The sequence below is a fragment of the Mustela nivalis genome, assembly GCF_964662115.1.
Source record: "Mustela nivalis genome assembly, chromosome: 7".
NCBI lineage: Eukaryota > Metazoa > Chordata > Mammalia > Carnivora > Mustelidae > Mustela > Mustela nivalis.
Window position 1 is genome coordinate 60238439 of NC_139026.1, and position 27988 is coordinate 60266426.

At 37.0% G+C, this 27988-nt stretch overlaps 1 protein-coding gene across 5 annotated transcripts in view; it reads right to left on the minus strand.

Annotated features, from left to right (window-relative positions):
• Positions 1-1157: 1157 nt before the first annotated feature.
• Positions 1158-27988, minus strand: part of PLCZ1 (phospholipase C zeta 1) — a 52627-nt gene continuing 25796 nt past the window's right edge. For all 5 annotated transcript variants that reach the window (XM_082738825.1, XM_082738823.1, XM_082738824.1 and 2 more), the window contains 8 exons: positions 25278-25427; positions 24170-24400; positions 22581-22728; positions 18154-18270; positions 16879-17051; positions 3801-3933; positions 2052-2201; positions 1158-1290 (listed from right to left, as the gene is read on the minus strand). In XM_082738825.1, the coding sequence (XP_082594951.1) occupies positions 1205-1290; positions 2052-2201; positions 3801-3933; positions 16879-17051; positions 18154-18270; positions 22581-22728; positions 24170-24400; positions 25278-25427 (1188 nt within the window). In that variant the 3' untranslated portion in view covers positions 1158-1204. The remainder of the gene's footprint in view (positions 1291-2051; positions 2202-3800; positions 3934-16878; positions 17052-18153; positions 18271-22580; positions 22729-24169; positions 24401-25277; positions 25428-27988) is intronic.

Consider the following 27988-nt stretch of genomic DNA (forward strand, 5'->3'; position numbering starts at 1 on the left):
CTTAACCCTAGAACGGCCATGAGGGAGTATCTCATTGATGATATACTAGGACTTTTCTCACTGCTTATGACTTGGGTATTTGAATTCCAGTGGCATCTTTCTTTTAAATATGTGGTTCTGAGGGTAAACCATAGTAGTAAAATAAAGTAGCTGGGTTATTTTGTATTTTTCTGGCCATCAAGAGAGAATGCATTAGTAAAAGTAAACATCTCAAAGTCATTTTTGTTATTTTAGTCATAAGTTCAGTTTTAATTTGTTGAAATTAAATCTGAATTATGAGGATTCCCTAATTAGTCAAAAATTGTGCTGCATACTTTTGCCTCACTCCCATATAACAATGACAGAATAAGTATTAACATCCCTGGGGTTTTTCTGAAGAAGAGTTAATAAGGAACTATATTACTCTGCATAGGACACTGAGTAAATCAAAGTGCTGCTGATGGTGAGAAGCTCAGCATATAAAAGAGCACAGGAATCTCATCTCTGACCAAAGACCATCTTCAACGTACATTTAGCACAGATTCAAAAAATAGTGTGAATTCAGAGATCCAAGCACAAAAGTCGACAGAGTAGATTTCTTTTACAGATAGGGAGATTGAACAGTTTGACTGCAAATCAATTTGATAGGCACTCATAAAAATATCTGTGTAATTACAGGATACCAAACCCAATGCCCAGTATCTAAAAACTAGCAGGAGCAGGAGGCAGGGGCTAATCACTGTCTAGGATGTAAAAGGGCACAGAGCACCTGAGAATCTAATTCCGTTCACTACAACATGCGGCAGTGGGAGTCTAGAAGTTAAAACACTCTTAAATTTTACAGTTCTTTTTACTGATAAATATTTGCCAACATATCTTGTATAATCAGACATATTTTAAGAGCTTGGAAGTTCTACTCATTTAAAATGACACAAGCTAGTTGAAGAGCAGCCTCAGCAGACAGCAGAGGAGCGGCAGGGTGGGGGGTGGGGGTGCAGCAAAACTGGGCTACAGGAGGGCCACAGTGTCAGGACCCTCTGAACGGTTTTGCTTTCTTTTTCTCCACTATTCTGTTTTGTCAGTTAAAGAGGAATTTGCTCAATATTTCTGTTTTTGTAAGTAATTCTTTTGCTTTATGTTTTTAAATAAAGAAAAAATGTATAGACATTTGTTTTGGCTGTTTTATTAGGATGTATAGCTAACAATATGTCAGGGATTTTGGTTGCTATCTGACGTACCACACATAAATAAACAGTGCAGCTGGCTCAAGGCTCTCGCCCATTTTGGAAAACAGAGGAACACGACGGTAGCCTGCGAAAGGAATCATATCCAATTAGGACAATAAAAATCAATCAGTAGTGTTCTCGATAGTGCTACTGAGACTATTTACTAAGCCTATGGAAAAACTATGACCACATTGTTATATTCCTCTTGCATATAAGAGAAAATACCTGAAGTTTCGATTCTACTTCTTACTGCCAAACACTAAGCACATAGATCACACTTCTCCCTCAAAGTGCAGTATGCTAAATTCGCCACCACCCTTCTGCTGCAGGAAGACTCTGGTTCTGGGATACCGCTCAGATGGTGCTAGAGAAGTAAACACACTGAGACAAGGTAATTCGGGGCATTGTATAAATCACCTCCGCAAGCTGACGGCAACATTAAGTCAGCCCTAGAAAGAGTCAAGAAAGGATCATCTTGGGCTCCCAGGCCCTTATGGGCTGGAAGATGAGTCCCTGCTTCTCCCTTCTCTTTGATTCCCATGCTTTATTTCTCTGTGGTAGTCATGATCAGTCTTAATTGAAACAAAAGAGCAACGATCCATGTAAAGAAATGCTAAGACATGCCATGTTTGTCTAATTTATCTTCCTAGCAATCCCAAACCACAATCCCACCTTCCACATGAGAACACATTTCTATACTACCACTGAGAGAAAATATGTGTCAATGCATAGAAGTTCCTTTACCTCTGACTGTCATGGATAGAGCTATCTGATGTATCAATTTGTTTCTTTGGTAAATGCAAGTTCTAATGGTCAGCACAATCATCTTACTTTTCAGAATATTACCTTTGTTCATGCATAGAACTGGTAAAGTATATTGGCCAAGAAACTCATTTCCAGTTATTAGACCTTGACTTTCAACAACAAAACGTATCAGAGCCAGTTCTGGCACCTGAATAATGAATGTGAATGTTTCATTCCATCTTGGACAAAAAGCTGAAATATAAAGGAAGATGTCATCAAAGAATCATAGACACTATGTCTAGGGAGTACTGCATGGTATCTGTTCTCTGAAATTTTTTTCTTTTCAACACTTACTAATATTAATGGTTTATGTTTTAGAGCACTTGAATTTTTCACACACCCATTGAGAAAGGAATATTGATGACAATAACAATAATTATTAGGTTTTTAGTATTGTTGGGCAATATGATAAGAGCTTTAAGTAGATAATCTCATTTCAACCTTACAATAACCCACCAGGGTTATTACTATTCACATTTATGGATGAGAAAATTGAGCCGGAAAGATGTTACGTAACTTCCTCAAGGTTTCACATACACAGCCAATAAGTGACAGGGCAGGAATTCAAACAAATGGAGTCCAATTTCAGAGCGAAGCATTTCAACACTTGGCAATATGACTGCTGGGTTCGGGCATTTCCCTAACAAAGGAGTTAAATGCCGTCATTTTTCTATACCAGCTCCTATTATGGGATGAGCTCCGTAGATAGTTGTTGGCCTGAGAGCTAGGTGCTCCAAAGCCAGCCTTTGATCCTTCTTTTGAATAAGTGCTCATTTTAAAGTCCCAGGTGTTGAGTCATTTAGATCTTCAGCAAAATAATCATCCAAACAACAATCTCTTGCCAAATAAGAAATCCAAATTGTGTCAAAATATAACCCAAATCATCCAATACTTAAGCATAATTTAATGGAATCAAGAAATTCACATCCAGATCAAATATATAGTCTACTTAGGTTCAGAGAGAAATAATATGTAGTATGACTGCACCTGTTTTTTCATTGGTGCCATTTAACTGGGCACATATTTGCAGACTCTGAACTGAAGCCCTCTACACTTTGGAAATATCCACACAAAGAAGATTCTAGACTCAGGAGTCAGTTCCAAGGTCTTCTCCAAGGTGACCCTGACTAAAGGTGGATCCCAGGAATCTACACTTTAATGTCCTTAATGACTTCCACCTCAGCGAAGATGTGATGCTGTCAGTAGTGTATTACATAAAATATCACGGGATGCTGGAACTAAAAATCTTACCCAAGTCATTTCTTCCATTCCTACATTTCCCTTCTGGCAAAAATGACTGAATTATGAATCCAAATATAGTATGAGGAGGTTTCTATGGCATCCTTAGCCAGAGCCAAAAACCATTGACCTTTGATCTAAAATAATTCAAACAGTGAAATAAAAATGGGAAATATACTATATCAGAAAAATCATATGTTCTTTATTTTACACAAAGGCTAGAAGCTAAGTAGACTTGCAGCCATCAAAATGTCCCTTTAATTCAGCAATATAGGAAGAGACATAAAAAGGAGGTCAAAGTGAAAAAAAAGGTAGTAATTTTTCAGGTTAGATTAACTTTTGTATCTGTAATCTGAAAATACATCTAAACAATACATTGAATCATTATCAGATTGTTTTCGCTGCATATAACACTTTGGTCATCTTAAACCTAATGCAAAGCCCTTGTCTTATGAATAATAAAGCTGTCTCAAAATTCTATAAATAAATAAATTTTAAGCTTTCCAACAAGAAGCCTAGTAGAAGTTCAATAAAAATATATTAGGAGCTCACCATTTCTTTTAATTACACGAGTCTGCTGTCTCACATGATCATCTGGAACACCAAAAATTTCTAGAATCACTAGTGTGTTAGCTTTGTTAGATGATGAATTGTTACTGGGAGGTAACTGGATACCACTGATAAGCTGCACAAAAATATTTGAATGCAAAAATTTAATAGGATTTCAAACTGTGTAATCATGTAATTTCAAAATAAAATATATATACCAAAAAAATGACAGACTCTCAGTTCCCACAAAAAAATTAAAAATGGAATATAAGATAACTCTTATCTTCAAGGTGAATACTAGGAATATGTCTACATTATTCCATTTTACCAGTATATAATTATAGTAAAATTCACATTGAGTTTTATAGTTCAACATATTTTTTTATTCTTAAAGTCTTTATTATAGTTGTCATAAGGCATTGCTTAAAAGTATTATTATAATCATAGTCTACTGTAATTCAGGCTGAATTACTCTGTCAACATGAACTATGTTGAAATTCATACTACATGTAAATAGTAAAAAAATAGAAATAATAGTAATACTACTTCTAAAATATAAGAAAGAAACACTGCATAATTTCCTATGACAGCACTTTTTGATAGTATAATTTACATTTGGGTAATTTATGATAAAATTTTATATTACCTATTATTATCAATATTATCATAAGTAATGTGAATCTGACAAAATCAATGATTTCATACATATATTAGGGACTGGGTATCAGAGAAACACTTAAAGTAATTAACAATAGTTTTAACCTTGTATTGTCAAACTAGCTGTTGAAACTAAGTTTTGTCTTTAAGAGACAAAGTCTAAATGAAAAACACTATTTCAGTGTGTTGATTTGTAAAACAAAATGATATAAAAATTGAGGCATAATTTCAATTTCTGAAGATCATAATAAAGAAGAACAAAATAAATAATTGTTTGGAAAAAAAAGAAAGAAAAGAAAGGAAGAGGAAAAAAAGAAACAAGGAACAGAGGGAAAAAAAAAGAAAAAGTGTCAGTGTATTTTTCCTTTCCTATATCCACATATTATAACATTAGCTGGAAACCAGAGTGACTGTGCAAATATTTAACAACAACTATAGAATGGGCATTGATCAATCAGCCTAATTAGACATCGATGAAGTTAGAACATTGGCCATAATCAGTAAGTACACTGATACCAGAGCTTCCCAGGTGAGTATCTCCTCCACAGGTAATAGACCCATACCAATATGGAGAAGGTTTGGCTTTGGTGCAACTCGTGTCCAGAAAAAAAAAAAATTGTCTGACTAAAAAATAATAATTGAATATGAAACCTGAAAAAAAATTTAGAGGTTATTATTCAAATACTTTTTATACTCTGATTCACAGAGCCCTTCCAGGGGCCACCACAGAGATAGATGTCAAAAAGAAAACCCCTGGGGCACCTGGGTTGCTGAGAGGGTGGAAGCCTTTGCCTTCGGCTTGGGTCATGATCCCAGAGTCCTAGGATGGAGCCCCGCCTCGGGCACCTTGCTCAGCAGGGACCCTGCTTCCCCCCCTCTCTCTGCCTGCCTCTCTGCCTACTTGTGATCTCTGTCTGTCCAATAAATGAATGAAATCTTTAAAAAAAAAAAAAAAAGAAACAAAGAAAGAAAAGAAAAAGAAAACCCTTGATGGTCAACTAGAGTACCTCTGGTTTCATCTATTGGCCTTATGCATAAAATTTTTGAACTTAGAAAATGGTTGCATCACTTTTATAAGTTTGAAAATGATTGACCTAATCCAAAACCCTCAATTTGCATATGAGGGAGATTAAATCAGAAATGTTGAAATGTCTTCATCAAGGACATAAAGCTAATGGCAAAACAAGATTTCCTGATTTCCAAAGCATGTCTTCAACAATTTGTACAAGTTGTAATAAAAGCTCTCCAGAATGATTAAACCAAGAGAGAAGGACCCACATGGATATTTATGGCAGCGGTTTCTCAGGAAAATCATTAATCCTGCCTATTTTATATCATGTCACTTACATCCCTCTATAAGACCCTTCAGAAACAAAGAGGTGGCATTTGTAAGCATCTTCCATATTTGCTTTCTCAATAAAAGAGCACATCCATTCTCTTTACTATTCTCAAATTGAAAAAGAAATCATTCAACTAACTGACATACATTGAGCATATACTTTGTGTCAGGCACTGTGGAGAAGACTTGAACAAATATGGTCCTTATCCTTCCAGAACTTTCAGACAAGAGAGGAAGACAAACCCAAGTAAATAAACAATTACAGGCAACTCCATGTTATTGAGTTTTGTTTTCTTCTACTTTGCAGATATTGCAGTTTTTTACAAACTGAAGGTTTGTGGCAATTCTGCAATGAACAAGTCTATGGGCACCATTTTTCCAACAGCTGTGGTTTACTTCATGTTCCTCTGTCACATTTTGGTAATTCTCACACTATTTCAGATTTTGTCATTATTCTTATAGTTCTTATGGGGATCTGTGATCAGTGATCTTTGATGTTATTATTGTAATTATTTTGGGGGTGCCACCAAGCATGTCCATGTCAGACAGCAAACTAATACATGTGTTCTGACGGCAGATGGGGCAGAAACAGCAAGAGAACCACAGTCAGAGCTGAGCCTGAAGATGTGACTGAATTATTCAAATCTCATGATCAAACTTGAACGGATGAGGAGTTGTTGCTGATGGATATGAGCAAAGAAAGCAGTTTCTTGAGCTGGAATCTACTTCTGGTGAAGATGCTGTGACAATTTTTGAAATGACAACAAAGGACTTAGAAGACTACATCAATGTAGTTGACCAAACAATACCACAGCCACCCCGACCCTGAGCAAGCGCCCCCGTCCTCAATCAGCAGCAATCCACATCCAGGCAATACCCTCCACCAGCCAAAAGACTGTGACCCCCTGAAAGCTCAGACGATGGTTAGCATTTTTTAGTGACAAAGTATTAATTAAGATATGTACATTATTTTTTTAGACATAATACCATTACACACTTAATAGATTATAGTATAAACATAACTTTCATATGCTCTGGGGAATCAAAGAGTTCATTTGACTTGCTTTATTGTGATATTCACTTTCTTGTGGTGGTCTGGAACCAGACCTGCAATATCTCTGATGGAGGCCTGTGTAATAGAGTGGCGTATTGCATGTGTATGCACCTATAGGGGGTATGAAAAAACAAAACTACAAAAAGAAGCCTAACTAATTCAGTGTAGGGGAAAACAATCCCAAAAACAAGTGACCCTTAAGTCTTAAAAAATGGGTCTGAATCAACAGGCAGGTGAGGGATGGAAGAATGACCCAGTCAAAGGAAAAAGCGTATGTAATGCATGGAGTTGTCATATGGTTATAGAGTAAGTGTAAGACTAGAAGTCATGAGAGATGGGCCTAGAGAATTAGGCTAAGCCCTGACTAAGCAAGCAAGCAGGACGCCCAAAGAAACGTTAAGTAGGTATGATGAGATTAGCACTGGAGCAGGTCATCTCTGGACAACTTGTGGAAGATAATCAGCAGGACTGAGACAGGCTATGTGAAAAACCCTTAAGACTTATAATGTGTTGGAATAATGTGATGCCAAGTAACAAATTCCTTAAAAGGGGTGGGGGTGGAGAGTGGCAGATGGCATCAGACCAAGGGATTGGATAAGGAAGACTTCTCAAATCAATAAAATTTAGAGATGGGACACAGGAAGTGACAGATGTGGAACAGAGGAATGATTCCCAATGTTTTAGCCTGAGTTAATTGACACAATGAATTCAATGGAGTTCAATGACATTTAAAGAAAGTAAGATTGGATTAGGGAGGGATGTTCAGCCTTTAATATGATAAGGTTGACAGAGCAAGGATTAAACAGGTAAGGATGTTAAGTAGAATATTTAAAGTATGTCTTTACATTCCAGAAATGAAGTCAGATTAAAGATTTGAGTATTGTTGGCAGTTAAAACCATAAATGTATATAAAAGGACATAGGATAATATTTAGTTTGAGATGAGGATTAAGAAAAAGCCTTGGTCTAACAGACACATGAAAAAAATGCTCCATATCACTCAGCATCAGGGGAGTAGAAATCAAAACCACAATGAGATATCACCTCATACTGATCAGAATGGCTGAGATTAACAAGACAGGAAACAAGAGTTGTTGGCAAGGGTGTAGAGAAAGGGGAACCCTCTTAATCTGTTGGTGGGAATGCAACCTGGTGCAGCCACTCGGGAAAACAGTTTGGAGGTTCCTCAAAAAGTTAAAAATAGAGCTACCCTATGACCCAGCAATTGCACTACTGGGTATTTATCCAAAGTATACAAAAATAATGATTTGAAGGGATACATGCACCCCAATGTTTATAGCAGACAGATAACATATAATTTCATTCATGTGAAATTTAAGAAGCAAACAGATGAACATATGGGAAGGGAAGGAAACATAAAATAAGATAAAAGCAGAGAGGGTGGCAAACCTTAAGGACTCAACTCTGGGAGACAAGGCTGCTGGAGGGGAGGGAAGTGGAGGCTGGGGTAACTGGGTGATGGGCAGTAAGGAGGGCATGAGATGTGATGAGCCTCGGGTGTTATATGCAACTGATGAATCACTAAATTCTACCCCTGAAAATAGTAATATGCTATATGTTAACTAAACTGAATTTAAGTTAAAAATTAAAAAAAAAGAAAAAGCCTTAACAATACAAATACGTCAGAGGTAGGTAGAGTAAAGGAACCCACAAATCTGAGAGAGAAAGAATCACTTAGGAGGAAGAAAAAGAGAGAGAGAAAGCAAAATCCAGATGCACAGCAAGGAGATTTGTGAGAAGGAGGAGAGGACCATACAAAGCTACTGATTTCATCCCTTTTTCTCACTGAAACAGCAACTACAACACTACATTTAGTGTTGTAAAACACAGCCTTTTGCATTTTTTCATTCACACAAAAAGGCAACAGGAAGACACTGGTTCAGATGTGGCAAGATGTTGAAATGCCACCTACCTCACTATAGTGGCTGAAGAGATCAACAGAAATGTAAAGGCACTAAAAGAAGTCAATGGAACTTAAAATATTAATGTATACTTTCTAGCTTATATCATAACCAAAAAGTAAAAGAAAAAGTTACTAACCGTTTAAATGTTTGTATTAAAAAAATTCAAAAAGAGGGTGCCTTGATGTCTCAGTCAGTTAAGCATCTGCCTAACTCGGGTCATGATCCCAGGGTCCTGAGATCAAGTCCCACATGAGGTTCTCTGCTCAGTGGGGAACCCGTTTCTCCCTCTGTAATCTCTCTCTCTCCCTCTTAAAGAAATAATTTAAAAATTTAAAAAAAAGAATGTCGAAGCTATGATAATATTTGCAAAACAAACTTAATGGAGAATATTTTGCTGGATCCTAGAAAGAGTATCAACTAATGGGTTGGGGGCTGCATCCAGTGCTGGAGGCTATTTCTACCCTATATGCCCCTACTTTTAGAGTCACAAGATCCAGGGCTCAGTCAGTTAAGCAGCCCAATCTTGATTTTGGCTCAGGTCACAATCTCAGTTTTGTGGGATCCAGCCCTGAGATAGCCTCTGTGCTCAGCATGGAGTGTCCTTGTCCCTCTCCACCACCCTCTTCCTTGCACTCTATATCTCTCTCAAACAAATAAAATCTTTAAAAAAAAAAAAATTAGAGGGAGGAGTCAAGATGGCGGAGAAGTAGCAAGCTGAGACTGCTTCAGCTGGCCGGAGATCAGCTAGATAGCTTATCTAAAGATTGCAAACACCTGAAAATCCATCGGCAGACCGAAGAGAAGAAGAACAGCAATTCTGGAAACAGAAAAACAACCACTTTCTGAAAGGTGTTTTCTTTTTTTAAAAAAATTTTTTTTTCTTTTCTTTTTTTTTCTTTCTTTCTTTTTGAACCTCTTTTTATCCCCTTTCTCCCCACTCACGATTTTGGATCTCTTCTAATTTAGTTAAAGCATATTTTCCTGGGGTTGTTGCCACCCTTTTAGTATTTTACTTGCCCCTTCATTTACTCTTATCTGGCCAAAATGACAAGACGTAAAAATTCAACGCAAAAAAAAGAACAAGAGGCAGTACCAAAGGCTAGGGACCTAATCAATACAGACATCGGTAATATGTCAGATCTAGAGTTCAGAATGACAATTCTCAAGGTTCTAGCCGGGCTCGAAAAAGGCATGGAAGATATTAGAGAAACCCTCTCGAGAGATATAAAAGCCCTTTCTGGAGAAATAAAAGAACTAAAATCTAACCAAGTTGAAATCAAAAAAGCTATTAATGAGGTGCAATCAAAAATGGAGGCTCTAACTGCTAGGATAAATGAGGCAGAAGAAAGAATTAGTGATATAGAAGACCAAATGACAGAGAATAAAGAAGCTGAGCAAAAGAGGGACAAACAGCTACTGGACCACGAGGGGAGAATTCGAGAATTAAGTGACAAAATAAGACGAAACAACATTAGAATAATTGGGATTCCAGAAGAAGAAGAAAGAGAGAGGGGAGCAGAAGGTATACTGGAGAGAATTATTGGGGAGAATTTCCCCAATATGGCAAAGGGAACGAGCATCAAAATTCAGGAGGTTCAGAGAACGCCCCTCAAAATCAATAAGAATAGGCCCACACCCCGTCACCTAATAGTAAAATTTACAAGTCTCAGTGACAAAGAGAAAATCCTGAAAGCAGCCCGGGAAAAGAAGTCTGTAACATACAATGGTAAAAATATTAGATTGGCAGCTGACTTATCCACAGAGACCTGGCAGGCCAGAAAGAGCTGGCATGATATTTTTAGAGCACTAAACGAGAAAAACATGCAGCCCAGAATACTATATCCAGCTAGGCTATCATTGAAAATAGAAGGAGAGATTAAAAGCTTCCAGGACAAACAACAACTGAAAGAATTTGCAAATATCAAACCAGCTCTACAGGAAATATTGAAAGGGGTCCTCTAAGCAAAGAGAGAGCCTACAAGTGGTAGATCAGAAAGGAACAGAGACCATATACAATAACAGTCACCTTACAGGCAATACAATGGCACTAAATTCATATCTCTCAATAGTTACCCTAAATGTGAATGGGCTAAATGCCCCTGTCAAAAGACACAGGGTATCAGAATGGATAAAAAAACAAAACCCATCTATATGTTGCCTCCAAGAAACTCATTTTAAGCCCGAAGACACCTCCAGATTTAAAGTGAGGGGGTGGAGAAGAATTTACCATGCTAATGGACATCAGAAGAAAGCAGGAGTGGCAATCCTTATATCAGATCAATTAGATTTTAAGCCAAAGACTATAATAAGAGATGAGGAAGGACACTATATCATACTCAAAGGGTCTGTCCAACAAGAAGATTTAACAATTTTAAATATCTATGCCCCCAACGTGGGAGCAGCCAACTATATAAACCAATTAATAACAAAATCAAAGAAACACATCAACAACAATACAATAATAGTAGGGGACTTTAACACTCCCCTCACTGAAATGGACAGGTCATCCAAGCAAAAGATCAGCAAGGAAATAAAGGCCTTAAACGACACACTAGACCAGATGGACATCACAGATATATTCAGAATATTTCATCCCAAAGCAACAGAATACACATTCTTCTCTAGTGCACATGGAACATTCTCTAGAATAGATCACATCCTCGGTCCTAAATCAGGACTCAACCGGTATCAAAAGATTGGGATCATTCCCTGCATATTTTCAGACCACAATGCTCTAAAGCTAGAACTCAACCACAAAAGGAAGTTTGGAAAGAACCCAAATACATGGAGACTAAACAGTATCCTTCTAAAGAATGAATGGGTCAACCGGGAAATTAAAGAAGAATTGAAAAAAATCATGGAAACAAATGATAATGAAAATACAACGGTTCAAAATCTGTGGGACACAATAAAGGCAGTCCTGAGAGGAAAATATATAGCGGTACAAGCCTTTCTCAAGAAACAAGAAAGGTCTCAGGTACACAACCTAACCCTACACCTAAAGGAGCTGGAGAAAGAACAAGAAAGAAACCCTAAGCCCAGCAGGAGAAGAGAAATCATAAAGATCAGAGCAGAAATCAATGAAATAGAAACCAAAAAAACAATAGAAAAAATCAACGAAAGTAGGAGCTGGTTCTTTGAAAGAATTAATAAAATTGATAAACCCCTGGCCCGACTTATCAAAAAGAAAAGAGAAAGGACCCAAATAAATAAAATCATGAATGAAAGAGGAGAGATCACAACTAACACCAAAGAAATACAAACTATTATAAGAACATACTATGAGCAACTCTACGGCAATAAATTTGACAATCTGGAAGAAATGGATGCATTCCTAGAAACATATAAACTACCACAACTGAACCAGGAAGAAATAGAAAGCCTGAACAGACCCATAACCAGTAAGGAGATTGAAACAGTCATTAAAAATCTCCAAACAAACAAAAGCCCAGGGCCAGATGGCTTCCCGGGGGAATTCTACCAAACATTTAAAGAAGAACTAATTCCTATTCTCCTGAAACTGTTCCAAAAAATAGAAATGGAAGGAAAACTTCCAAACTCATTTTATGAGGCCAGCATCACCTTGATCCCAAAACCAGACAAGGATCCCACCAAAAAAGAGAGCTATAGACCGATATCCTTGATGAACACAGATGCGAAAATACTCAACAAAATACTAGCCAATAGGATTCAACAGTACATTAAAAAGATTATTCACCACGACCAAGTGGGATTTATTCCAGGGCTGCAAGGTTGGTTCAACATCCGCAAATCAGTCAATGTGATACAACACATCAATAAAAGAAAGAACAAGAACCATATGATACTTTCAATAGATGCTGAAAAAGCATTTGACAAAGTACAGCATCCCTTCCTGATCAAAACTCTTCAAAGTGTAGGGATAGAGGGCACATACCTCAATATCATCAAAGCCATCTATGAAAAACCCACCGCAAATATCATTCTCAATGGAGAAAAACTGAAAGCTTTTCCACTAAGGTCAGGAACACGGCAGGGATGTCCATTATCACCACTGCTATTCAACATAGTACTAGAGGTCCTAGCCTCAGCAATCAGACAACAAAAGGAAATTAAAGGCATCCAAATCGGCAAAGAAGAAGTCAAATTATCACTCTTCGCAGATGATATGATACTATATGTGGAAAACCCAAGAGACTCCACTCCAAAACTGCTAGAACTTATACAGGAATTCAGTAAAGTGTCAGGATATAAAATCAATGCACAGAAATCAGTTGCATTTCTCTACACCAACAGCAAGACAGAAGAAAGAGATATTAAGGAGTCAATCCCATTTACAATTGCATCCAAAACCATAAGATACCTAGGAATAAACCTAACCAAAGAGACACAGAATCTATACTCAGAAAACTATAAAGTACTCATGAAAGAAATTGAGGAAGACACAAAGAAATGGAAAAATGTTCCATGCTCCTGGATTGGAAGAATAAATATTGTGAAAATGTCTATGCTACCTAAAGCAATCTACACATTTAATGCAATTCCTATCAAAGTACCATCCATCTTTTTCAAAGAAATGGAACAAATAATGTTAAAATTTATATGGAACCAGAAAAGACCTCGAATAGCCAAAGGGATATTGAAAAAAAAAGCCAACGTTGGTGGCATCACAATTCCGGACTTCAAGCTCTATTACAAAGCTGTCATCATCAAGACAGCATGGTACTGGCACAAAAACAGACACATAGATCAATGGAACAGAATAGAGAGCCCAGAAATAGACCCTCAAATCTATGGTCAACTCATCTTCGACAAAGCAGGAAAGAATGTCCAATGGAAAAAAGACAGCCTCTTCAATAAATGGTGCTGGGAAAATTGGACAGCCACATGCAGAAAAATGAAATTGGACCATTTCCTTACACCACACACAAAAATAGACTCAAAATGGATGAAGGACCTCAATGTGCGAAAGGAATCCATCAAAATCCTTGAGGAGAACACGGGCAGCAACCTCTTCGACCTCTGCCGCAGCAACATCTTCCTAGGAACAACGCAAAAGGCAAGGGAAGCAAGGGAAAAAATGAACTATTGGGATTTCATCAAGATCAAAAGCTTTTGCACAGCAAAGGAAACAGTTAACAAAATCAAAAGACAACTGACAGAATGGGAGAAGATATTTGCAAACGACATATCAGATAAAGGACTAGTGTCCAGAATCTATAAAGAACTTAGCAAACTCAACACCCAAAGAACAAATAATCCAATCAAGAAATGGGCAGAGGACATGAACAGACATTTCTGCAAAGAAGACATCCAGATGGCCAACAGACACATGAAAAAGTGCTCCATATCACTCGGCATCAGGGAAATACAAATCAAAACCACAATGAGATATCACCTCACACCAGTCAGAATGGCTAAAATCAACAAGTCAGGAAATGACAGATGCTGGCGAGGATGTGGAGAAAGGGGAACCCTCCTACACTGTTGGTGGGAATGCAAGCTGGTGCAGCCACTCTGGAAAACAGCATGGAGGTTCCTCAGAATGTTGAAAATAGAACTGCCCTATGACCCAGCAATTGCACTATTGGGTATTTACCCTAAAGATACAAATGTAGTGATCCAAAGGGGCACATGCACCCGAATGTTTATAGCAGCAATGTCCACAATAGCCAAACTATGGAAAGAACCTAGATGTCCATCCACAGATGAATGGATCAAGAAGATGTGGTATATATACACAATGGAATACTATGCAGCCATCAAAAGAAATGAAATCTTGCCATTTGCGACAACATGGATGGAACTAGAGCGTATCATGCTTAGCGAAATAAGTCAAGCAGAGAAAGACAACTATCATATGATCTCCCTGATATGAGGAAGTGGTGATGCAACATGGAGGCTTAAGTGGGTAGGAGAAGAATAAATGAAACAAGATGGGATTGGGAGGGAGACAAACCATAAGTGACTCTTAATCTCACAAAACAAACTGAGGGTTGCTGGGGGGAGGGGGTTTGGGAGAAGGGGGTGGGATTATGGACATTGAGGAGGGTATGTGCTTTGGTGAGTGCTGTGAAGTGTGTAAACCTGGTGATTCACAGACCTGTACCCCTGGGGATAAAAATATATGTTTATAAAAAAAAAAAAAAAAGAAAGGACAAATACCCAACTTTTGTAGCAGCATGGACGGGACTGGAAGAGATTATTATGCTGAGTGAAATAAGTCAAGCAGAGAGAGTCAATTATCATATGGTTTCACTTATTTGTGGAGCATAACAAATAGCATGGAGGACATGGGGAGTTAGAGAGGAGAAGGAAGTTGGGGGAAATTGGAAGGGGAGGTGAACCATGAGAGACTATGGACTCTGAAAAACAATCTGAGGATTTTGAAGGGGTGGGGGGTGGGAGTTTGGGGTACTAGGTGGTGGGTATTATAGAGGGCACGAATTGCATGGAGCACTGGGTGTGGTGAAAAATGATGAATACTGTTATGCTGAAAATAAAAAATAAATAAATAAAAAAAAAAAAAAAAAAAAAAATTAGGGGCACCTGGGTGGCTCAATGGGTTAAAGCTTCTGCCTTTGGCTCAGGTCATGATTTCAGAGTCCTGGGATTGAGCCCTACATCGGGCTCTCTGCTCAGCAGGGAGCCTGCTTCCTCCTCTCTCTCTCTGGCTGCCTCTCTGCCTCAGAGATCTATGATCACTGTCTGTCAAATAAAGAAATAAAATCTTTTTTAAAAAATTAGAAAAATCCCTAACAACCAAGCAAAAAGTCAATACCGTCTTCCCTGGTACTATTTCCCACAGTGGCCAGGATCATTTCTGTCTCATTCAACTTTGCTCTACTCTCTTTACACATTAATCTCTCGAAAACAGCAACATCTCTTAAATCTCCTTTCTCAACTGGGACAAAAAGGCTAGGGCCAGAAGTGGATGAAAGTGGTCCCCCAAGTCCCGTGCCATTAAGATACGAGAGGAAGGAGCCTAGAGAGGAAGGCTTCTGAAGGCCATGCTGTCTGGGTTGGAGCATCTGGGGCACCAGAGCAGGTAAGCCCCCACCAGACAGCACAGCCAGCAGCATTCCCTTCTATCAGAACTGCAGACCCGAAAATCCTCACCAGGGACAGCAATCCAAGTACTGAAATTCCAGAACAGAATCTGAAATGGTTCATATGGTTCTAGGAGCAACGAGCTAAACCAAGAGATGGACCAAAAAGCCCTACCCACCCAATTTGTTGCAAACCACAGGTGCAGATACAATCTAAAATAGAATTGCTTGTAACTAAGAGGAGAGAAAAAGCTAAGGGTCTTTCAGAAGGGACATTTAAAAGAAAAGGAAATAAATATAGCACTTGGGTTATAGAAGAATAAGAATGTTTTCAAAAAGTCTATACTATTGGAAACAATAAATTTTAGACAACTATCTTTGCTCCCAATAAAACCACATAGGATTTAAGAAGTAGGGGTGGGGTGGTGGGGAAGGAGCTGGTAAGGAAGCAGAATGAAGTAAATAAAAATTGGAAGAAAGAAACTGGTAATGCAGGAGAAAAATCCACATCTACATTAGAATCAGTAAAGTATAAAATCAAATATGGAGGAAAACCAAAGGCAGAAAAAAGAGTGATAGAGTTGACAGGAATTAGTAAATACGCAGGCAGATACTCAAGAAAAGCATATGGATGACTTTTGGTTTCTAAAAACTAATCAAAAAATATTCAGAGACTAGAGGAAAAAATCTGGAGCTGTGAAAGTCTAATTCTAGAGATTAACGAAAAAGCAAAGAGCTCCTAAATAAAGTCGCATATCCACAGAGTAACTAGTGGGCTGAACTCAAGACTTCTCTATTACAATATTAAATGCCTAAAGACAATGGAATACATAGACTTTGGAGAGGAGAAGCTTTCAGCCTCAGTATTTCTATTCACAAGCAGGTAATCATTCATGCAAAAAGCCAATAGAAAGATTTTTCAGATATGGAGAGATACTGAAATACCACCCACCTATAATATTGAAAAAGATGAACAGAAATTTAAAGGATATTAAAGGAAATCAGTGGAACTCAAAATATTAGTGCAGACTCTATAGCTTTTATAATAACAAAAAAAAGTGGGGGGGGGTTCATCTTACCCTTATTGTAAGTGTAACTGGATCAGTGTCTCTTGGTGTTTCATTTGGATCAAACTGTGTTTCAATATCTCTTAGGAAATGTGGTTTCAAAATATATCCAGAACCACCGTTATCCAAAAATTTCCCAATTTGAAGATCCATAGGCAGACCAGGGGTCTGGAAATTTAAGGCCACTGTCAGAAAAAAAGTATTTTGATATTCTCAGGAAAGAAAGGGTACAACTAAAGAAGTACAGTTCGAAGATTTACTAAAACCGAATTAATGGCTTTTATATATCCAAACATTTTAAGAACAAGCATCATTAGCCAAATAATTCCAGACTTTTAAACATGTCTTCCTGCCATGTATATACTAATGTATGAAGGTGAGTTTTAATTTTTAAATTATTTTATAGCTTTGAGTTAAAATCAAAATGATACACAGTAGAGATTACAGAATAGCAATGTGTAGGTTAGATGACATTCAGGAAGTATGAGAATAGAGAAAATCAGTACACTTCATGATGGAAGAAAAGACACCAAGTATATTCTACATTTTTAGGTCCAAAGAGATACTGTTACCACTTGAAGAGAAAGTGACAAAGAAGCAGAACAATAATTGCTATTAAAATACAGAAGTCCTTCCTTAGAGGTTGGTAAATAGCCACTATAGGCAGTACCATCCTCCACTCCCCTCAAATCCCCCTCACCCACCAAACCTAACCCGACTCTCCACCTCCCTCCATAAACCTATGGGCCTTGCCACAATCCAGGAGCAGAGGGGTTCACACGGGTGCCTTCTGACTGGTGAGTGCCCCTGCTAGAACAGCTCATCAATTTGGAATAGGGAGAGTCTGGTAAAGACAAATAACAGAGCTATGTAATCCCATTTACTTTTCAACACTGTGAATGCGGAAGCTGGTGTAAAGTATAAAAAGGTAGAGATCCCTTGATTTAAAGAGGCCCTTAGCAAATCTTTCAAGCAAAGGATTTGATATTCACTGTCCTCTTACATCCATTTTGATGTCTTTTTTCCCCCTTCCTACACTTCTTTTATGCCAACTTTTCATGAACTTAACCTCCGTGCCCCTAACCCTCACTTAGAGTTACCCTCTCTGACCCATTTAGGAATAACTTCTGCTCTTGAAACCAGTGATTCATCATTATCGCCTGATCCCAAAACACCCAGGGCCAAAAAAAACGTACTTGGGAAGCTCTTCATAAATCTTTCATTAATTCACGAAATGAACTTATTTTATCTTATTTTTCCAGAAACTCAATATTCTATAGAACATACCCATTTGACAACCTATATTCCAAAATTCTTGAGGATTAAAATTAGAGGAGTCTGCTCTCATTGCTTTGGGATAAATTCTGGTAATGAACATCCTGGTGTGAAGAATAAACTCGTGGGCTAAAAAATATATATATTAGAACATTGTGAAAGATTTCAAGTAAATAAACTGCTATGCTTCTATATATTATATAATTTTACAATTGTTTCAGTACCTTTGATATGTATGTTTTAGCAAAAATATTTGCAATTCATGGACATCGAAATAAATCCATGTTTTTGTTTGACAGCGTAATTCATGGTTATTGAAAAGTTAATGTTTTTTTTTATTACACCATTTTATGTATACTAATCATTCACTTAAGGACAAATGATTAAATAATATATTTGCTTTTTAAATCCAAATTAATCTCACTTTAACGTAAGAATATATAAAATTCCCAAATAAAATGGATCAATTTTTTTTAAAAAGATTTTTTTAATTTATTTGACAGAGAGGGACACAGAGAGAGAGGGAACACAGCAGAGGGAGAGGGAGAAGCAGGCTTCCCACCAAGCAGGGAGCCCGAAGCAGGGCTTGATCCCAGTACCAAGGGATCATGACCTGAGCCAAAGGCAGATGCTTAACAACTGAGTCACCCAGGCACCCCTGCATCCATATTTTAAAACAAGTTGTAAAATTTTGTCTTTTTTTTTTTTTTTTTGCTTTGGTTTTCACATTAGAGCAGAATCACATGTAAGCCATATAAAGACATATAATGCCATCCAAATGAACCCAGTTGAAGAGCCAACAGATTCTCAGGGTTGAAAGGAATGTTAAAGTTATTCAGTTCAGCTCCCAACCCTAACCACCAAAGCATCTTCCCCACAAACTGAAAAAAACAGAGATTGAAGAAATCTTCAGTTGAAGATTTCTTCAATCTCTGTTTTCCTCTCTCCATTGAAAGAGAACCTGCTTCCTCCCAGTACAGCAGTCCCCCCACTTCTCCATGGTTTTGCTTCCAGTGGTCTCGGTTACCTACAATCAGGCAGAGTCCAAAGCAGATGATCCCACTTCTGACAAATCACCAGCCGTTTGCTAGCACCCTAACAATGCATCACAATGCATGTATCATTCACCTTATCTCATCTCATCTCATCACCTAGGCATTTTATCATCTCACCTCATCACACGAAGGCTGAGTACAGTACAATAAGATATTTTGAGAGAGACCACATTCACTTAAATTTTATTACAGCATATTATTATAATTGTTCTATTTCATTATTAGTTATTGTTGACAATTTCTGTGCCTAACTTGTAAATTCAACTTTATCATAGATATATGTGTATATTAAAAAACATGTTATATATAGGGCTCAATACTCCACAGGGTTAAGCATCCACTAGGGGTCTTGGAATGTATTTCCCATGATAGGGGAGAACTATGGTAGTTCTGGTTATTTTCAAATGTTTTCCTTACCAAGATAAGGTCTATACTTATAATATGCACATACAGTTATAGTCCATTTGTTTCTCTATTTTCTTATGTTTCTACTTACCTATTTTTATAAGTTTCTATTTATATATGTTCCATTTAAATCACTTGAGATTCAAAACTCTTTGTACCCTTTACCATTGGGTACAAATTTTTGAACTAGATTTCATGTTTCCCCAAGGCTTTTATTCTATCACCAAGCAGATCCTGTTCCCACAACTACTCCTGCTAATATGGTGACCAGGCCATGGTTATTGCCCATGGCCCACTACATTTGCTGGTCAAACTGGAATAGAATCAATGCCACCCTCATTCCACATACTATTCTTTAGGAAGCACTGTCAAGTAAAAAATTATAATTACTGAGGTTAATAATTATAATTAATTTCATCAGCTCTCAATTTTAGATGCTATCCACTCCTGAGAGAAAGTTTATTTTGAAGCTACTCATGTATAAAGGCACCATGTATGGCCAACTATAATGATCCCTCATCCTGCCCTAAGCAGGATATTTATCTTTTGGTGAGATGTGTACTCTTCTGGATCTTAATCTTTCCTATCTACAAAGTGATAAACACAATAAACACAAATGATTATCTTAACATAACATGATCTTGTTACTTCTGAAGTTGACCTTTAGAAATTAAACATGCCATGTTATTATAAATGGAATGTATGGGGGTGCCTGGGTGGCTCAGTGGGTTAAAGCCTCTGCCTTCGGCTCAGGTCATGATCCCAGGGTCCTGGGATCGAGCCCCGTATCGTACTCTCTGCTCAGGAGGGAGCCTGCTTCCTCCCCTCTCTCTGCCAAATAAATAAATCAAATCTTTAAAATAAATAAATAAATGTAATGTATGTTCATTTTAGATAAATGAGAAAAGCAAATTAGAAAAAATACGAACCAAAACTATGTATAATCTTGTCACTTAATTAATAACCAGTAACCTCTTGGTATATATCTTTTCACTCTATTTTCATAGATATAATCGTATTTTTTAATTGAATCATATTGTTTGTTCCCTTTTATAAACTTCTACTTTTTCACTTAAAAATAACATAAAAAAATTCATTCCATTTCAATAATATTTACCTACTACATTATTTTTAAATAATTGAAAAGTATCCATGCATATAAAAAGTTGTTTCTTATTTTTATGTATTAAAAAATTAGTGACATTTAAGTTTTTAATAATGATGGACATTCTGGGTGCCTGAGTGGCTCAGTCAGTTAAGCAGTTGCCTTCAGCTCATGTCATGATCCCAGGATCCTGGGATTGAAGTCCTGTGTTGGTCTCCCTGTTCCACAAGGAATCTGCTTCTCCCTCTGGCCCTCCCCTCCCCCGTTTTTTCTCTCTCTCTCCCCCACATAAATAAAATCTTTAAAAATATTTTTTTTAAATGATGGACATTCTTAGAGTACACCTTCACCCACATCATTATTTAGTGTTGAATTTTGGTGCAAGAAAAATGCTGTATAATCTTTCCAAAGAAATGGCGATGCTACACCTTATGACTCTACTCAGAACTGCCAGTGCCTTTTCAATTTTTGAGCAAGTGTCTAACACAATGAGATTGAGAGAATTATAACAGCTTTTGCTGTGCCCAGAGGGCTTGGCCCCTTGAAAAACAACAAAAACTATCCACTAACTTGAAAGAATAGAGACTAGCAAAGTAAGTCATTCAAATTCACACTGGTTGGCAATACTAACAGTAAGAAATATATCTTATATCACACCCAACACACAATACACACACATAATTGTTTCATAAAAGAATACTCTTATTGCATCTCTACTCTATTATTCTATTTTATTCCATTCTATTCTACTCTATTATTTCAATGGTGGTTCAGACTTACTGAATTGATTTTTGGTCATAATCTATAGCTTAAATAACAAACAAGAAGGCCCTAAAATATCCAGAGGTCAGTTTGAAGAGATGAGATGAAGTGTATACCTCAAAACCCATGGGCCCAGAAGAGGTTAACCAACAAATATATCAGAATCCACATTTCCAAATAGCCAATAGCTGTTTTGAGTCTGTTGCAGATGCTGCTTTCCCTGTTGTGGTGGTTCTACACAGAATAGTAGATTGCATTTTTTAAGAAGGACTTGGAGAGTCACTTGGCTGCTGAGTTAACTGTCCATTCCTTTCTAAGTTGAGGTTATCCCCCACCATACACGTCTGAGAAAAGGGTAGAGTCTGTTCCCATTCCCTATCCAAGGCCTTGTTGCATCTTTGGCTCTAGCAAACAGCATGGAATGCTCAGGTTCAGAATCAAGTTCAGAATCAGAAGACAGTAGAAAGAAGATGCAGAGACCAATGGTCCCACTGAAGATGTGCGGAGACAGTGTGTACTCTGTACAACCAGCTGGCAGCCTGGCCTGGATGCCATGTCCTTCTTCTCCCTCACCTTGGACATACAGCCTCTAGGTCTATTTAATTGTCTACCTTACGTACCTGCTGAGTTTATGTAGTTCACCATGGCTCCCTCTACCATGAGCTTCCTCATCTCTTTACTACAGGGAGTCTCCCCTTTACATTGCTATCAAAGTCATCCTTCAGAAACACAGAGGGGATGGTGTGACTCCTGAGATTTCAATCCTGGATGCCTTTGATTCTAGGACAAAGTTCACATTTCTTGTGATTTCGCTCTGTCTAACTCTGCAGCCTTATCACTCACCACTCTCCTTTCCAAATAGCTCACCAGGGCCCAGCCCACAAAAGTCTCCACACTGGACATCCTCAATCAAAATTTCATGATGTAAAAAAGTTAATTAAACAGGTTCTGTGAAATCACTTATTGTGACCTGGGGCATATAGCCTTTTATTTAAGTACGTTGAAATTTCATGAGAATATAGTTTTCATAAATGTCATTGACCAATCTTGACACCTTAGCAGTGAATAAGAGTAGTTTAAGTATTACATCCATTTGAATCATAAGAATTTACCTTTCAACTTTAAAAGTTTTCTGGCTTCTGACTCCCCAATAGAATTACTTTCATTAAATTGCTGATAGAGTCTTGAATATTGAAAACTTCTAAACTTCTCAGCTTTGGTATAAATGACAAGATCAGATAGGGCCATAGCCACTTTTACCTTTGTGGTATAAAAATAAAATGCAGTAATTTCATATTTTTGTAATAAATCATTTGAAAAACTCATTTTCCAATAAAGAAAATATGTTTTCAGATCAATTATGAATCTTTTCATAAGATTATCTCCCCAGAAACTAGTTGGAATGCATCAATGTAATTATTTTTCCTGATGATAGTATTTAATGCTAACATGAGACAGCATACATCTAAAATCCCAACTAATGTAGTAAGTATTAAAGATGACAATTATGACTATTTCCTTTTTCCCAAAAAAGGAAAATTCCCATGAATTTTATAACTCGAAGATATTTAGTCATGAGTAAGTGTATGTCCAGTGTGATCTAACATTTGGGAATGACTTCTGCTGTATGGTACACCTTTGTTCTTATACATGCCAGCATCTAGTCCCCCTACATTTCTGCTAGCCCCTTCTCAAGTTTTGTTTTGGGAAAACATTCCTTGCTCAAGCTCAGTCCATGGGCTTAAGTACTGATAATTTGGCTCAGACCTGGCTAATCAGAGCTTTGCATTTCCTTAGCAATAGCAGTTGACTCTGGGCTGTGACCATAGCTAGATTCTAGTTAATGCACAAAAACATTTGCTTGGTCATCTGAGAGATAAAAAGGTCTTCCACTGGATTTGAATCTGAAAGCATACAAAGCTAAAGCTTTGCAAAGTCTTGTACCAATGTAGAGCAAGTGAAGTTGGAGAAAAAAGCTCTGTGGACTTTGCTTGAGACATTATGCCATGTTATTCCCAAAATCTGAACCCCTATCCCTGAACTTTTCATTGATGGGGCCAATTAACTAATTCACATTTTATTTAAACGAGCTGAATTAGTTTAATGTCACTTGTAACTCAAGATACCTTCTTTCATCGTGCTAATTTGTATAATACTACATATTATGACAGTGATTTTCTTATCTCTGACACTATGGTCTCCTTGAGGGGAGAAATATCATGTTGGTTTTATTTTGTACATTGCACAATGCCTAGTACATAAAAATTCCTAAGACTGAACCATTGAGAAAACATTAAACTCAGCCAGGAGCACCTGGGTGGCTCAGTTGATTAGGTGTCTGACTCTTGATTTCAGCTCAGGTCATGATCTCATGGGTCATGGGATCGAGTGCCTGTCAGGCTCCACGCTCAGCAGGGATTCTGCTGGAGAGTCTCTCCCTCCCTCTCCCTCTGCCTCTTCCCCTACTTGTGGCCCACTCTCTCTTTCTTTCAAATTAATAAATAAATCTTTAAAAAAAAAAAAAAACCAACACAGGAAAAGATATAACTTTAAAATTTTCTTTTCCCATGTTAATTTTTTCCAAACAAGTTTTATAAGGAAGAAAAAGATTTTTTCCCTCAAAAAAAAAAATTAATTCTCTAGTAAGAAAATATAACAACTTTTCAATCATTTGAAAGATTTTCACAAAGTATCATCTCACCCTCCTTCTCTTGAAAAGTGGTAATCCAGCTACATTTATTGTGTCTGATTTCTCTTCTGAATTGTCTTCTAAAACAGCCAATGATTTTGATTCTTTGACTTCACCATCCACATCTTGATCTATCTCTTCATATTCTGCTACCTGACCATGTTTATCAGAACCTTTTCTTGCACGAGTTTCCATTAAGGAACCTATTTTCTTGTTTCTAACTAGTATTTTGAATTTTAATACCTACAGAAATGATTTGAAAGAGAGATACAATTACACATTTACAGGGACGTTTGAATTTGAACAGTCACCGAAAAGCCTTTCACCATGCTTGCAGTTAGCCCACAGTAGTAAAATATGTTAAGAACTCCCTTCTTTTTCCATACTCCTCTAATACCTTAATAGAAACCAGTGATATTATAGTATTGACCAAAATTCACCCCAAAATAAACCTGTTATGACTGGGATTTACTGTGGCTCCATTTGTTTTACTTCCCACAAATTCCTACTGTTTTAAAAAATTGGCATACATGAAAATTATATGTATGTGTGTGTGTGTATATATATATATATACACAATATGTACATGTGTGTATATATACACACACTTATATTGTATATATTTGTATACACATATTGTATATATTTAAGCATAATTATGTATAATGTATAATTATTACATATTATTTCTAATACATTATATAAATAAATAACTCTTTTAAAAAAAGAGTGGGGGAGGGAAACCTGCTGCCCAGATGCTAAGGAATTGGAAAAGACTTTATTAACAACATACATCTCTGCCTCTTTCTTTGCCTTTGCCTATAAAACATACCAAACTCCTGTGGCCTAATATTAACTGACTTGAAATATTGGACTTATGTGGTAAGACTCACAATAAAAACATGAGTTTTTACCTATATCTCTATATATTCACTTTATCAACATACACTTACCTAGATGCTCACAGGAACATTTCCCAGGCAACATGTGGCAAAGAGACATCTCTATACATCATCAAAACTAAGCATTTTCATTGATCTCTTCTTACCCAGTTTTATGGATCAATATAATAATGACATGCTTTGTCTTATTAACCTGAGCTTCTCAGACAAAAGGTTACCTCTGGTGAAGGTAGTCTGTCTGGAAAATCATCAAGCATATCAGAAAGCAAGGAATCTCCAAAAACACACTGCAAAATGTCTGCCATCACTTCTTGTTGGGGAGGGGAGCAGTGGTTTTCTAAAGAGAGCACCACGGGGTAGTCAGATGTCTAAAAAATTAACCATTGCTACGGTTATTGGTCAGAACTCCTCAATAATTTTAATGCAATTAATAGAAACAGTTCATCTATTTTAAAACTTACATTCCATTCTGTACTTTTGCAAAATAAATATTCTTTAAACTGAAAGTACTTTTGAGTTTGACATAACAGGGAACACTAAATCGGTATAAAAAGGAAGATTATTACTAGAAATATTTATACTAGAAATATAGGAAACAACTGAAGCATCCAACAGTAGGTATTTGTTTAAATAAATTATGCCACATCCATTTAAAGGAATGATATAAATCTAGTAAGAAGGAGGTAGAGCTATATAGAAAGTTATCTATAATATAGTCTTATGAGAAAAAAAACAAGTTGCTAACATATAAAATTCTACATTTTAATGTTTTAAGCATATACACATTGCTTACCATAGATATTAATTTATTTAGATATTTTTAAATGTGAAGGAAAAGCTTTAGCACAGATAAGTTAGAGGAGATGTTAATATTCCACTTTTTAATCTCAACTTCTATAATCAAAACTCATGGCTTTATAATTAGAAACAAAGATAAAGATATAATAATAAAAAGAAATCATTAAGGTAAGATGGCTTTACAAAGATATTTTCTGCCTTTTGTCACCACTGTACATTTGAAATGTGCCTCAAAATAGAGAAATAACATTTATTTTGGGGTCTCATTCAAAATTATTTTCTATATTTTGTTTCCTATATATTTTTCAGGGCACAATTTTACCAACTTATTAACCAACCATGGACTTGCAAGGTCTGTTGCATTATCACAGACCTTTGAATAGGAGATACAATATTATGCTTTTTAAATGTATTTTAGTTTCTTGTGGCTGCTATAGCAATTGACCACAAACTTGGTTGAAACAAGAAAAATTGATTCCTTCATAATTCTATGGGCCAAACTTTTAACCTCAGGTTCACTGGCTAAAATCAAGGGAGTAGCAGACTTTAAGTGAAATCTATTCCTTGCCACTTACAGCTTCTGGTGGTTGCCAACTTTCATTGGCTTGTGGCTATATCATTCCAATCTCTACCCCTCATCTTCATATTGTCTCCTCTTCTGTGTGGCATTGGTGCCCACCCAGCTAATCTAGGATAATCACCTCATCTCCAGGTCTTTGATTTCATCCATTTGCAAAGACTCTTTTTCCAAATAAATTAACATTTATAGGGTCCAGGAATTAGAACCTTTGCAGGTCCTTATTCAGCCTACTAGAATAACCTCATATATACTCACATATCTATATATATGCCCTAGTCTAATATTAAGAGAACAGTGTAAATTTTTTTTTTCCAAATATAAAAGCTGATTTTGAGAATAGGTGAAGTGATGGCCTAGCAGGCAGATCTCTTAATTAGCCCTTGACACTCACTGGGGAAACTTCTTTTTTGGGGGGGGTCTTCTGTGGTCCTTGGCTCCACCTTCAAGGAAGGTCCTCTTGACTTTTATCCTCAACCACATTTAAAGTCGGTACTGAGGAGTCTGCTTTCCTTATTACCAGGCTACTTTTGCAGCTCCCTTCTTTTTTTTTTTTTATAAAAATATAATGTATATTTATCCCCAGGGGTACAGGTCTGTGAATCGCCAGATTTACACACTTCACAGCACTCACTATAGCACATATCCTCCTCAATGTCCATAACCCCACCCCTCTCTCCTAACCCTCCCCCCTGCCCCCAGCAACCCTAGTTTGTTTTATAAGACTGAGAGTCACTTATGGTTTGTCTCCCTCCCAATCCCATCTTGTTTCATTTATTCTTTTCCTACCCCGCAAGCCCCCCATGTTGCATCTCCACTTCCTCATATCAGGGAGATCATATGATAGTTGTCTTTCTCTGGTTGACTTATTTCACTAAGCATGATTCCCTCTAGTTCCATCCACGTCATTGCAAATGGCAAGATTTCATTTCTTTTGGTGGCTGCATAGTATTCCAGGGTGTATATATACCACATCTTCTTTATCCATTCATCTGTTGATGGACATCTAGGTTCTTTCCATAGTTTGGCTATTGTAGACATTGTGCAGCTCCCTTCTTGACCAAGGGCTGTTCTAAGCTTCATCTAAGAACATACTTGTGTTTTATTTTGCCGTGTTGTATCTCGTTGTGTCTAAAAAGTTAGACTCTTTATAAGCCTCCTTCTAATAAGTAACATGGGCCAGTAACTATATCCAATGTTCTTTTCTAGTCATAGTTACCAAGTCTATTTTATTTTATTCCTCTCTCATCCCCAAATTAATGGTGACTATCTTGAGTAGAAAATTCAACCTTCATAGAGGAGAACACAGGTAGGACCTCTGTGACTTCAGCTGCAGAAACTTCTTGCTAGACATGTCTCCAAAGGCAGAAAAGACCTATGGGAACTTCCTCAAGATAAAAAGCTTTTGTGCAACAAAGAAAAGAGTTGAAAAGACCAAAAGACAACTGACAAAAGGGGAGAAGATATTTGTAAATGACATACCAGATAGAGGGCTAGTATACAAAATCTATAAAGAACTTATCAAACTCAACACCCAAAGAACAAATAATCCAA